Below are 14,281 nucleotides of genomic sequence, written 5' to 3' on the forward strand. Positions count from 1 at the left end.
CAGCTGTTTCTAATGAAACCAATATTTTAGTATGTGTTTTTTATCACTTTTAACATTCACTGTCATGCAAAGAAACAGAGTGCAACGAGGGGATTCAAGAGGTTTTAAAGATACAGTAGATTCTAGGTATTGCAATCACTTTTTTGAATTTGTGCTTGAAGATCCCTTAAGAAAAAAACTATTGTCAGATAATGTTTTCTAAAATCTACATGACATTGACATGTGTCAAAAAGTGGTTGAATTTCCCTTCAATATATAAATGAATATCTTCATAAGAAGACGTTTCCCTACAAATCCATTCAGACAGAATTCATGATATATACCAGAAAAAAAATGGCCTTTTCACTTAATCTACTTGTACTGGGTAGCACTCAGGGTGCATTTTTTTTTAATCTTATTTTTTATGTTATTGACCCTGGGTTTAGGATCATCCAGGTTTAAATTAAGCCAGCATGAAAAGATGTGGGCTTACTGAGCAGCACAATAAAGGTAAAGTTCTACTGCAGTCTGCTAGTGTTTCTATCAAGCTGGGAAGGAGCTGTGTTTGCTGAGGCATGAGAACACATCCCTGCAGTGTGTGTACTTTCACTGTACGTATGTGTGGACGGGGTGCAGGGCGGAGAGAAGAGAGAGAATGTGGTGTGTGGTGTGTGTGTGTGTGTGTGTGTGGTGTGTGTGTGTGTGTGTGTGTGTGTGTGTGTGTGTGTGTGTGTGTGTGTGTGGTGTGTGAGAGACACACACATTCTACTACTACTGCAGAGTGAATGTATGTGTCTGAGGCATTGTTTTTTTGCATTCCTGAGTGCATGAGTCTGCATTTGTGTGTTGTGTTGTGTGTGTGTTGTGTGTGTGTGTGTGTGTGTGTGTGTGTGTGTGTAGTGTGTGTGTGATGTGTTGCATGTGTGTGTGTGGGTGTTTGTGTGGGTGTGGGTGTGACTGCAGTACAGCAAGAGCATCAATACCTCACACACACACACACCACACACCACACACACAAAACACACACACACCCACACACCACACACCTTGGCTGTCACTGCCAATAATTAAGACGTGTGTGTCAGTGTGCTGAGTTCAGCAGATGAATAGGATGTAACTGAAGCTTTTACAGCCAACACTGATCCCTTCTGACACCCAGGACAACTGACACAGGCAGAGTGTCTGAGCTGTGTAGAGTTTAAGTGTAAATGGTTCTAGCTTTTAATTCATCACCTGTAGTATCAGTTATAATTTAAAATCTCGGGATTAAGAAATGAAAGGACAATTCTGTATGTTACAACTTGTGCTTTAATCTTGCAATTTGAATGTCATTTCTGTCATTTGTATATTACCATTTAACTCACCAAAGGCAATGGATGAGTATAATGTCATAATACTGATAGGAACAATGGCAAGAAAAAAACGCAAGTTGCTCCCTGTTTCATTTTTTAAATATGCTAGGAGAGAGGGTCCTAGCAGAATATTTTTTGCTATAAACAGCACAATATATTGGTTTTAACTGTAGAAACACAGTGGCAAAGTCTGTTCCCCATGGAAAACAAGATCAAAGAAACACACATGCATTTGATTTATCTTTTTTGTGTTTATAATGTGCACTACATGGGGATGGAAGCCTGGCTTGTGTTGGATGGCCGGGAAGAAAAGCAGTACCCCCAGAGGTACTTACTACCTGTTGCACAGGCTGTCATTCACAGCAAGCAGGATTTGCATCATGTATTCAATGGCCATGGGATTGCACCATTATAACAGCGCATCTGTTAATGTTTATCAGGACCACAGCAGAATCTGCGCCCAGAGGAGAGAATAATTTACCTTTTTCCTCTGCCTCCCTCTGTTCTGTTTTCATCATCCCATTTGCTTGTGCTCTGAAGTCATACCTCTCTCTTGATTGTCTCTACTAGGTCATTATTTTGTTCTGTGTCATTCACTTCATTTCTAGTAAAGGGTAGGGGTCTAAACAGTAATGAATCCAATGTATCTGTATACCTTCTATCCTCCTCCTGCACCCCCTGCTTTGTCTCTTCCCCCCTCCCCTCATCCCTTACCCATCTTGTCTTTCCAGTAATGCGTTTGCGTCTCGTTCGGACCAATCGGCGTCCTGTGAGGAGCTACTGGCTGCTAGGGCTATACTTGGTTTAGGTGTGTGTCACGACCAGACTAAAGACCCAGACTTGAGTAAAAGTACAAGTGCTCTATCAAAAAAGTGACTTGAGTAGAAGTTGAAGTGCCCTTTAAGCACCACACTTAAGTGGAAGTACTTAAGGATTTTTTGTACTTAAGTATTGCAAGTAGTTTATTTTAAAATTCCCAGTATTGTGTTTTAAGTAGGGCCAGGGGTGGTCTCCTCCTCACCCTCACCGCCACGATCAATCAAAGTTGAAGGTGTTGAAGGTGGTGTTTCTGGTTCTTCCATCTCGAAACAAACTAACAAAGCTCAAATGTTCTCAGTGCAGGCGGGCAGCAGCATGGGAGCAGCTTATAGGACAGCTTGATCTCTTGATTCGCTCAATGATGAGGCAGCTTCATCAAACCTGGTGACAGAGCCATCTACAGCTCTGGCAGTGATAACGTGGGTTTGGAGTGATTCGTAACATTTTTATAATTGTAACGAGTAACGATGCAGCACATAAAAAATGTATTGGAGTAAAAGTATTAAACTCATTGAAAATATGTACTGAGGTAAAAGTGGAAGTAGGAGAAAAAAAGGATCCTCCAGTAGAGTACAGATACAGCCTTTTAGTACTTAAGTGCAGTAGTGAAGTAGTTGTACTTTGTTACTATACATCTCTGGTCACGACCCAGCAAGGGTTAACAAACCATCTGGCACGTCAGGTTAGGAAACACTGGGGTTTTATTAGAAATGTATCTGTTTTTAGCACCACAAATCCCGTCATTTCCACATTGATTGTATTTATTTACAGCAGTAACACCGCCCTCAACCAATTGATGTGACAATAATAGATGGATGTTTAGAATACATCTCATCTCTTTGCTACCCGGTGCCTTCCTCATCCCTCGCTTGCTTTTCAGCCCTCCCCCCTCCCCTCTCTCCCTCACCCTAAGTGCTTGTCTCTCTCCAGAGATACTGACAGCTGGGACTGAGGATGGGCTGCTGGAGTTTGACATTAACCTCACCTGTCCTTGGCGTGGAGAGATATGCTTTAGCATTTGCAACATACACACGCTAATATTGGCTGCATGAAACTGGAAGCAAGGAGCAGGGACAGGCCTGCGAGGATGTGATAGCATCAAGAGATAGTGATGGAGAACGATTGGGATGGAGAACGATTGACCCTAACCCTAGTTTTCCAAGTGTGCCCTTAGACAAAACTACCTACAGTACAACCACAATCTGCTTTTGGGAAACTAAAAGAAGATGTGAATTACTGTCTGAACCGGCTTCCTTAACTTTTAAGTCACAATTTTAAGATCAAAGACTATGGATTAGTCTCCTCGTGTCTGTTACAGCTCCTTTGAGTATATAAATATATGTTCAAACTAGACATTACTTAATAATATTAGATATCTATCTATCTATCTATCTATCTATCTATCTAATCTGACGAGATAGACATTTATTGATCCCCCAAAAATGGGAAATTATTGTGTTACAGCAGCAAACATACATCAGTCACACAGCAAAGAATATAAATATAAATGAAATACTAGGATACAATAAACATACATACAATACACATGAAATAATAATAATAATGATAATAATAATAATAATAATAATAATAATAATAGGAATACAAAATATAAAAACAAATATTTGAATATGTACAGGATGGGAAAACAGAGAGGAAAGCAGTTACCTGGCTTACATTTTCAGCAGGCCTATTACTCTGTTTAGCCAAATGATTGCTCCGCAATTGCATGTAAAGGTCAAAACGTCTCCATCATCCATGGGGTAATGAGGTTACTGTTGCCTGGTGACAAATGGCAATAACAGACAGAAAAGCAGTAAGAAGGATGGAGGTGAGGATCAAAATAGAAATCGTCGCAAAACATATCATCAAATCCTGCACAGAGAATACTTTGAGCACAACATTTAAAGTAAATAGAACTATTTCATATTGACCTTGTTGCCCATCTGTAACTGGCCTCTGAGATGTTTATTTAAATAGAGAGGCAGCAGGTTTGCCTAAGGGCAGACCACCATCCTCAAGAAAGCTGTCCTCTTGCTGTGAGATGAAGTGCAACTGGGTTCAGCCTTGGAACCCCCCCAATATATGGTACATCATCGCAGAAAGCCCTTCAGCAAGCCCCAAACCACTTCAGAGGCTCTGCACAGCACCCAGCCCAGCACTCTGACCTCTGACAAGAAAAGGAAGAGTTAGAGGCCATGTCAGCACCCTTAAAGGGATACTCCAACAATTTAGGATAAATGCCCCCCAGCGCAACATTGATGTGTTTTTAAATTCGCTTTTTTCGGTCAACAATATATTCCTCAGCAAAGCAGTTGGGGACTTTTCTTTGATGCCTCATTAACATCCTAAAACCTCAAAGGTTTTCCCCTTCTCTCTGTGTGGGGTGTGTGGGGTTTGTGTGTGTGTGTGTGTTGTTTGTGGTGTGTGTGTGTGTGTGTGTGTGTGTGTGGGGTGTGTGTTGTGTGTGTGTGTGTGTGTGTGTGGTGTGTGTTTTTGTGTGTGTTGTGTGGTGTTTGTGTGCGCGCGGTCCCGCAGACAGCAAACAACTAGACAGGTAATGTATAAACCCCAAATGCCCTGAGCAATTAGAGTGGGGTAAAGCTGAAATGAATCATAACCTTAAATTAATTTAAAGGCCAATTTTAAACAAAAGAAGACTATGAAAAACCACACACACACACACCCACGCACACCACCATGGTCGCCCATACTTTTCATTTATTTTTTCCTTTCTATACTAATTGAAGATTACTTAACTGGGGCTGCATGATATGTGAAAAATATATTTTTTAAATTTTTTGTTTTAATTTTTGTACCATTATGCTGATTTTCATTAAAAAATATTAAAATTAAATAAATTGCAAATATTTATAGTGGAGGAACTGTACCAAATAAAAACATTTTTCTTTAGTCTGTAGGATTCGGTTTGTAGGTTGGGACGTCTCTGCAGCACCACAATACTTATTTCAGAATAGTTTGACACATATTTTGCCTTTAACAAATATTGCGCCGTCCCCGGGATTTGGATATGAAACTAGAACATACTGCAATTTCGATAAAATTGGGATTAATTGTGCAGCCCTAAACTAACCTTGGATCTCACCAAACACTGCAGTGTAATATGTTCTAAGCAATTACTTGAAAATAGAACCAGTCGTGTCATGCACAGTGGCCAGCCCATCAAACTGAAACTCTTTACACTATGCAATAACTATGCAAGAGCTATTTCTGAGGTGGTTCACTTCCATTCTAGTGATGTAAAAATGCCATAAAAATAACACTTACAAAAAAGAAGGTGCTTGAAGGGCTCGATACCTGCTGCTGTCCTCAGAGGACTGTCTGGGTTCTGACTGTGGCTGCACACACATACAGTGTGTCCCTGTGTGTTGTGTGTGTGTGTGTGTGTGTGTTGTGCCCTTGTGGTGTCTGGTGTTTTGTGTGTGTTTTGGTTTTTCCTGGGGATGTCCTGCTGCAGCCCTATGTTTGTCTATTGACGGCTTGTACTACATGAAGCTAACATAGTGCTAGTCTTTTGTAGACAGTGTCTCTGAAATGTATTATTTCACAAAAACTAGGGCTAAATGGGCTCAATTTTGGTAAAATATGTAAATAAAATTGTTTGGACCAATAATGCCATTATTTCCTCTAAATTAAATGTAATGCCATCATTGGATGGGCTCTGTCACACAAATGACACTACAAGGTACTATGAGTGCTGCTTCACCGTGTGGCATTATTCATTTTCTTGTATTTACTGAAAATTATAACTATCATGGAGGAACCGGGTGGTGTGTGTGAAATGCAATGTAGAGGGCAGTAGAAGCTTCTAATATTCATTAAGTTGTGTGTATTGTATTGTTAAGTGTGGTAATGTGGTAATGACGCTCTCAAAATTGGTATTAGATATTGAAGTTTCTTTAAAGGTTATATTTCTTAAGAGATTTTTTAAAACCATACTGAGTGTTTTGTTGTTTCGATAGTATTTGGGAGAAAGTTCAAAGCCAGAAAATGTGTTTTTGGCTCATGTGGCTGAAAAATACCAAATCCCAGAATGCACTTGCTTTGCTGCTTGAAGAGTCCACTCCCAAGCCACGCTGTTCCTATTACGTGTGAATGGAACGCCGTGGCTTGCTGTATCCATCAAAGTTGCATCATCAAATGTAGAGTCTAAATGAGTTTCAAACATTGCCAATTTGTCTTACACTATATCTGTTAAATCACTCAATTTATTCCTGAGACTGCATATATTTATATGGGCAATTTTAAGACCTTTCTTTGGGAGTTTATGTATCATACAAAAAATCAATATCTTTCTTTGGATTCATACTTTTAGATTCCTTATTGGAGCAACAAAACTTACAGAAAATGACTAAATTAAACCACAGATATACATTCATACAAATAGTTTCAAACAGAAAAATTTGTGTTGCCACTCTAGTTGTCAAGGTTGCCATGCTAAGTGAGCTGAACTCTTCTTGAATTCCATTTCCTTCATATATTTCTGTTTCTAACTCCCAACCTAATTAATACATAAAATATGTGTAAGTTCCTACTCTGAATTCATTGCAAAATATCTCATCTGACACTTATAATGCTAACAACTTAGGCAATAATCTACAGTCCTTTGTGAAAACAACATAACTGGATGTTTAGTTTCCCACTGTATTTAATTTAATATTTTTTTTCGTGAGTTCCTGAATTAACATAAAGTCGGATTTTTCGTCAAATAATAAATTAATTAACGTAACATGGCTATGGAATAAGCATGGAATTACATGGAAAAAGTAGTTTTCCATATTTTATGTCCTCAAGTTTATGTCCATATACTGGATGTCAGGCCAGTTCTCAACTCTCAGTTCTCGGATCCTTGAACTGCACTCTTCTCTTTGACACTTCTGACGTTTTATTCTGGAAAGATTTTGACCTTGAAATGGAGGACCTTTTCTTGCTTTGGTATTTGTAAAATAGCCTCTTTGGCCAGATATCTCTGCATCCGGACGATCATCCGTCTCAAACCGTGTTTTGTGACAGGCCCCACTCGGTGCGCAATTTCCACTTTGGGTTTATAAGGCAGATTTTTATCTTTAAATACCTCATTGAAGAAGGACTCCACTTCAGTTGTTTTTCCTTTTTCCATGTCTTTGTCGAGACCAAATACTCAGATGTTAACTCTTGGCTGTGTCTCCAGCTTTTCAGTTTTGTCTAACAGTTCTTTGTTGTGTGTGTGTGTGTGTGTGTGTGTGTTTGTGTGTGTGTTTAGTTTCAGGTGGATGTAAATTCAGCAAGTCATTAGGAAACACCTTTGCACTCATTCCAGTGTGCCTAAGCTTGGTAGTTATTACCATTAACCATTTATAACCATTTCACTGATATTGGCCCAGCGCCAAAATGTGTATCCTTACTCCCTCTGAATTTAGTAAAAAAACAGGTTTTCAGCTTTTGTGTAGACCACTTCATGTCCTTTGAACAGTGACATCTTTCAGCTCCACAATGAACAATCATGTTGTGTGTGTGTGTGTGTGTGTCTCAGTAGGAGTGTGTCATACCTGATACAGTATGTCCCTCAGAGTTTATGTTGTAGGCCTTTCCCTTATCAAGCTTCCCCCTGCTATTCCAGGACCACGGACAGATCATTTTTGCTATATAGCACCAGCAGGCTAATGAATAGGAAAGAAAATGATCACTTATATTTAATCCCACTGTACTTTATTACAATGAATTAAATAGATTAAGATAGTATTTATTTATAAGTATTCCAACAGGAAATAGCGGATGTTGAGGTTAATGGTCGTAACTCAAATACTGTACTTAGGTACAATTTGAGATAGTTTATACTAAATATTGTACCCACTCCACTACACTTATCTGACAGCTATGATTTTATAGTCAATATTAGCATTGTCAGAGACCATAGAAATAACATGTTTGCATTTTAAGATTGGGCGTAGTTCCCCTTTATGGGCTGATCTAAGGATGTCAATGCTTCCTCCGCAGTATGGGGGTGTACACACTAAAACCATCACTAGCACAATCTCGTAAAATCCAAAACCAAAGTGTTTTTTTTTTTTTATTATTAAAAAAGGTTTTTAATGACGGGTTCATTTAATTTCATAATTTTACATAAATATTCATCTTGTTTTGTCATAGCTTTTGAAATTTTAATGTAATAGTGCTTACGTGTAGCTACATTTGATCATGTAATGACCCCTGACACAGTAAAATGTTATTATTTAGTTAATAACATACTTTTATTGTTATAATAATAAAAGGTTTTATATATATATATATCTTTGCTTAATTGGATGTAATGGTGCCAGCAGTGCACATCTTTACTTTAGTCAGTGGATCCCCGTTGATTTATTTTATTATACAACAGCACTTAACTCCACTCCTCCTGCTTCCTCTACCTTCCTTACCTAGCAGTAATATCAAACATATACAGTATTTCATATATAGCATTTATCAATAGTGTATATGCTGTATGTGTGTGTGCAGCTTCACCCACAAACCCCCCTACAACCTAAAACTGTCTCTTCCTTTCTCCCAGAGATCCTCCTCTCCGCCTCCAAACCCTTCAATGCTGCCAATCACAAAACAACTCAACCTCCATCATTTATTTTTAGATATTTTTAATTTCCTGATTGGGTGTTTTCTGCTGCTTGTTTGTTGCATAAACCCAATCGAGTGTGTGTGTGTGTCTGTGTGTCTGTGTCTGTGTGTCTGTGTGTGTGTCTGTCTGTGTGTCTGTGTGTGTGTGTCTGTCTGTGTGTCTGTGTGTCTGTGTGTGTCTGTGTCTGTGTCTGTGTGTGTGTTGTGTGTGTGTGTGTGTGTGTGTCTGTGTGTGTCTGTGTCTGTGTGTGTGTGTCTGTGTGTGTCTGTGTGTGTCTGTGTCTGTGTGTGTCTGTGTGTGTGTGTGTGTCTGTGTGTGTCTGTGTCTGTCTGTGTCTGTGTGTGTGTGTGTGTGTGTTGACCTCAGCTGGTGGCACATATGCATTGATCATTTAAGACACATCCTCTGACAGCAAGCGTAGTCCTTTCCTTGCGTAACCATGGTGATAGTTCCTTCAGTGACGTGTTGTGTCTGCTTGCCTCACTGTCAAAATATGTACGCAACACACACCCACACACACACACACACACACACACACAGTAATATCACACACACACACACGAACAGGCTGGAGAGGCTGGTTTTGGGAAGCAAGATCCGTGTGATTGTGTGAAGAGCAGAGTGACAGATTCAGGTGCAGTTTTCGATGATTCTGATAATGCTTTTTTGTCTCCTCTAGGTCCAGGGATGATGTCCTCCATGATGTCGTCAGGGGGACGCCAAGACCCACCAGGACATTCTGCTTTCAGCTCCGACTACCTGTCCGGTGAGGGTGGAGGGCGCGCTAGTTATTCATCACACAGCTTTCCCACTTTAGAATGGAGGACATTTGCACAGAAGTTTGAGCAGTTTTTGTTGTTGTTGCAGAGGGCCATGGGAGCTGTAGTTCCCCCTCCAAGTCAGTCCGAAAACAACACTCACCAGTTATGACACTTCTGGGCACAGCTTTCCATGTGTTAAATGTATTTTCACAAGGAAAAGCTTAACATGTTAAAAAGGCAAATAATTTATCATAGCCTTGTGAGACAAGCAAAGTGATCTCCCCTTACATTTGGGTACACATCATAAGGACATTCACATTCTACATGTGGTCACATGTGGTCATTCTACACGTGGTCACGTGATGTTCTATTCAGGTGTCCCAGTAAGCCATGCTAGTAGACCACAAAATAACTTTTGTTACTTATACCTCTGCTTTTCCTACTGTGGCAAGTCTAAAATGGCAACAACAACAACTATTAAGGCGTTTTTATTCCATTTACCTTTACATACTCAATGCACACATTTGAATATTTCCACCAGTCTAACATTACCATTTGTTTTTATGTTCTGTCCCGCTGGTTCATTTCTTTCTGCTCCGCATCTCTCCTGGTCATTCACGTCCTCCCACTCATTTTGACTCTCTCCGTCTGGCTCTCTGGCCCCTTTTCTGATTCTCTCATTTTGCCTTCCATGTTCATTCTTCCATTTCTCTCTCTCTCTCTCTTTCTTTCTCTCTTTTCAGGTCCTATGATGGGTGGGAGGACAGATCAGTGGAACAAGACAAAGGACAAAAGCACGCCTGACTCATTTCTAGGTCCACTTTACTTTTTCACCTCCTGTGTCATTTGTACCTCTCACTACAGACTAAGAAGGAGTTCATATTACTGCTCCTCTCTGTTTGTAACTGGTGATACTCAATGTGTGATAAGCTATGAACTAATTTGGCTGAAATTGGTTAAAATGTGTAATTTCATTTTAGAAAATTGAGCCTAAATATGGAGCCTAAATATGGCTTCATGAATTGGTTTTATTTTCTACGCTATAGCTGTAGATGTGTTATTGTCGTGTTAAAGTTGTTGTGAAAACATGATCTAGCGGCTAAAATGTTTTATAATAAAATGAGATATTCTGTGCAAAAATCGACCAGGAGGGTAAAGAATTAAACATTAACCTTTGATGCAAGCTGCTGCTCTTTAGTTGTTCAGCACTGTTGGAATTATGACACTCCACTAGTCTGAGATATAAATATACAGTATATACTATATATTCTCTTCATCAGTCCTTTATTGGTCTCTCAGTTATGTCCAAACACCTACTCATACCAAGCACGCTCTCCTTTTGTGTTCTTTGTTGTCTGCTTGTAGGGCTGGTACAAACAAGGTTTTCCCAATATCACGAAATCAAAAACATTTCGGAACTTTAACCGTTTTTCTTTTTAATTACAAATTCCTTTGAATCATTCATCTGGACCACAGGGTTTGGTGAATAACACATCCCTGTCTGTTTATCATCTTCATGCTTTTACACAGCCGCAGGGATTTTTTTAAGTTTCACACACAAATAACTCATTTTATTTTTACCAAACATAAACATATGCACATATACATTTCCAAGACATTTTCCAGTTCTATAGACATCTGAGCAACGCCATCAATCAGATCTACGTGCAGGAAGGGGGCAGAAAACAAACCATAATGAGTTTATGAAGAGATCAACATTAAACTTGGTTGTTTTTGTGCCTTAAACTGCACAAATCACACATGCAGTGGGTGTCAAATGTTCATCATCAAAATGAGTGCAGCTGGCCGGTGGTCTTTGATATGACCACTGGGTGTACTTTTCAAATTCTACATTTAGTAGCTTTAAAGTTGGTAGCTAATGCTTATGCGTATTAGTAGTAACAATAAGTTATTAGTGTTGTCTAGTACAGTTTTGCAAATTATAATACAAAACTTTACCTGCTTCAGGCTGGATATAATGCTATTACTAGGGGTGGGAATGGCCAGAGGCCCCACAATTCAATATTATCACAATACTTCACTGTACAATACTTATACTAATACTTGTCACTATGTGATATCATTGCAATTTTAAACATATTGCAATATTCTGCAATATATTGCAATTTGTTACCCTTTTTCCCACTTCAAATTATGTCCCCGAAGGAACAATTTGTCAACAACTTTGTGTCTTTGTGTGACATCTCTCATTTAGTGGGCTACAAGATTACTTTTATTATTCTATTACCAAAACGTTAAATTGTAATGTCTAATTTATCCAATAAAAATGTGATTTTTGTTGTCCGTGTGTTGATACAGTATTGCCACGGAAAATATTGTGATACTAGTCTGCATTGATTCCCCCCATCCTATTATTACAGCTTCCTCAGAATACATTTTAAAGCAACAACAGCAAGCCGAATGTATCTGGTGTATAAAGCAGCAATACGTACCATTTTCCATTTTCATCAAGCCAGTTGTCTGTTGGTAATGTGTCTCTGTCTCTCCATCAGGCTTTTCTCAGACTGGGATGGGAGGCACCATGGGGTCCAGCCTGCCACCGTTCCAGACCAGTATGAGCACCACCGTCGGCCAGACTGGGATGGGTTCAGCTATGGACACCCAGAAGAGTTCGGGCCTATTTGGTGTGGAAAACAAAACCACCAGTAACACCAGTGGAAGCAATCTGTTTTCTTCTGGTGGTCCAGGAATTCACTCTATGGATCACTCTGCAGGTATCAGACAGAAGGCCGGTTGCATGTGTTACTGTATCAGGGGAGCGTGGAGTCAGGGGAATGAGGAGAGAGGAGGAACATACGGTACATGTAATGTGGTTTTAAGGTTCATAAACGTTTTTAGACAAAAATTTTGCTCATTAAGTTTGCAATTACTTAAATACTGAGCGGGTGTTTTCATGTATGTGTTAGGGAGGGCTGGTTGGATTTGAACGGTTGAAGTTGGCTGAAATTGAGGAATCTAAATCCTGATCATCTTGAATTTGTTTTAATGAAATCTCAAACGTTATGCTAACTATTAGAGGTGTGACAAGATCTCGCGGAAATGTGACAGGACTTCTCGTCGAGGTAAAAACTGTCTCGCGATATCGGTCACAAGTGCAGAGCAGCCGCCAATAGATGAACTCTGACCTGGTTGGACTTTATAATACAGCTGGCTTGGACCTCTAAATTAGCATAGAAGATCCCCTGTCCCTTCGCCAGAGTTGACTCTGAGCTCATTTTTGCAGAGTGGCAGCAGAGTTACAATTGTATAAAGCTGCTGTTAGAACGTTAGAGGGTCTGGTCTCTCTCTCTCTCTCTCTCTCTCTCTCTCCTCTCTCTCTCCTCTCTCTCTCTCCTCTCTCTCTCTCTCTCTCTCTCTCTCTCTTCTCTCTCTCTCTCTCTCACCCCTGACACACACACACACACACACACGGACTGCCGCATGCAGTTCAGTGTGGCCCTGACTCGCGCCGATCGCTCTTTTTCTGTGTTTTTTTTTAAATGAGTCAGAAGCAGAAAGCACAACCTGTCTTTACTTTTAAGGATATTAAACAAAGAGAAATGTTCTCCGTTCGTCTTAAAATGGTCATAAATCAATACTAGAGCAGCCCACTTCCTTGTTTACTGCTGCAATGTAATGCTTGGTTACATTGTAACCTTGGTTCTCTGAGTAAAGACCAGTCAGATTTCTTAATTCAAGTTTAACTTTAAAATAGTGTTAAAATCTTGTCTCGTCTTGTGAACCCAAGCTCGTGTCTCGTCATGTCTTTAGTTATTTATTATATAAAGTTGCCACGGGTTCCTGTAGCAGGACAGCAGAGCCGAGTGGTGACAGGAGAAGAGTAATGTGCTTTCAGCAGCAGAGGGCAGCCTTTTCTAGTCGGTGGGACACTTTTGGCTCTGCTTTGACGTCACCAGTCGCCTCATGGCTTTACGCTCTGTGCACTTTGCCATTGTCTTTATCTACGGACAAACTGGATCAAAAGACAGATGGGACTTACGCAGTGACAACAATAAACACAGGATAAGCCATAGTTTAATGGCTTCAGTAGTTACTGCAGCCTGATAGTAAAAAAAGAAACCTAAGAAGACATACTGCTTCCTGTTACATGAATTATTAATGTTCATAATAATCAATAGACGCTTGAGTGAGTAACAGCTGAACATTAACTTCACAGGAGGATTTAACCCTGCAGCCCACACACCTTTTGCAGTCTTCCTGTGTAACTGCTTGAAAGCAACATTTCGGATTATGTAATAGAGACATGCATGCAGTCTTTCATCACCTGAACATAATTGTGCACTCAGTCAGACTGTTAGTTCTCTCAGCAGGAAATCTTCAGGTGAGAGAAATGGGGAAGAAATAAAGACTTGAACCGCAGGACCCTCCTCTGAACTTTTAAAATGACTCAGCATCTGCAAAACGTATTAAACATTTAGCAAGCTCTTATTCAGGGCTTTATTTTGTATCTCTTGTCCCTTCTGTTCTGCTGGTGTACTAAAGATAGCCTGTACGGACTGGTTGTTGTTGATGTAACAGTTACTATCCTATCATTACAGGAAATGGGTTTTCTAGGGACCCAGGGAGGAATTGAGGAGAGATTGTTACCCAATAGCAGCCATTAATTGCTGATGTAATGGCTGCCCCACATTCCAATCTTTAGAATAAAAAAGAGTTGTTGTATTGCTTTGACCATAAAGATAACATACCACCAGTGATGGTCCTGCTTTTTTTTTTTAAATCCTGTGCTTAGCTAA

At 39.8% G+C, this 14,281-nt stretch overlaps 1 protein-coding gene and 1 long non-coding RNA gene across 6 annotated transcripts in view; both read left to right on the forward strand.

Moving 5' to 3' along the window:
- The window catches only part of LOC116698781 (microtubule-associated protein 4), a 90,457-nt gene that overhangs the window by 26,598 nt on the left and 49,578 nt on the right, over window positions 1-14,281 (forward strand). For 4 of the 5 annotated variants that reach the window (XM_032530930.1, XM_032530932.1, XM_032530934.1 and 1 more), the window contains exons 3-5: window positions 9,443-9,529; window positions 10,268-10,339; window positions 12,038-12,259. In XM_032530930.1, coding sequence (XP_032386821.1) covers window positions 9,443-9,529; window positions 10,268-10,339; window positions 12,038-12,259 — 381 coding nt within the window. The remainder of the gene's footprint in view (window positions 1-9,442; window positions 9,530-10,267; window positions 10,340-12,037; window positions 12,260-14,281) is intronic. The other variant, XM_032530933.1, reaches the window with a different exon arrangement.
- LOC116698782 (uncharacterized) lies at window positions 2,333-2,784 on the forward strand. The gene is made up of 2 exons (XR_004334298.1): window positions 2,333-2,649; window positions 2,680-2,784. It is a non-coding gene; the product is annotated as an uncharacterized LOC116698782 (long non-coding RNA).

The sequence above is a fragment of the Etheostoma spectabile genome, chromosome 12 (genome assembly GCF_008692095.1).
Source record: "Etheostoma spectabile isolate EspeVRDwgs_2016 chromosome 12, UIUC_Espe_1.0, whole genome shotgun sequence".
Classification (NCBI taxonomy): Eukaryota; Metazoa; Chordata; class Actinopteri; order Perciformes; family Percidae; genus Etheostoma; species Etheostoma spectabile.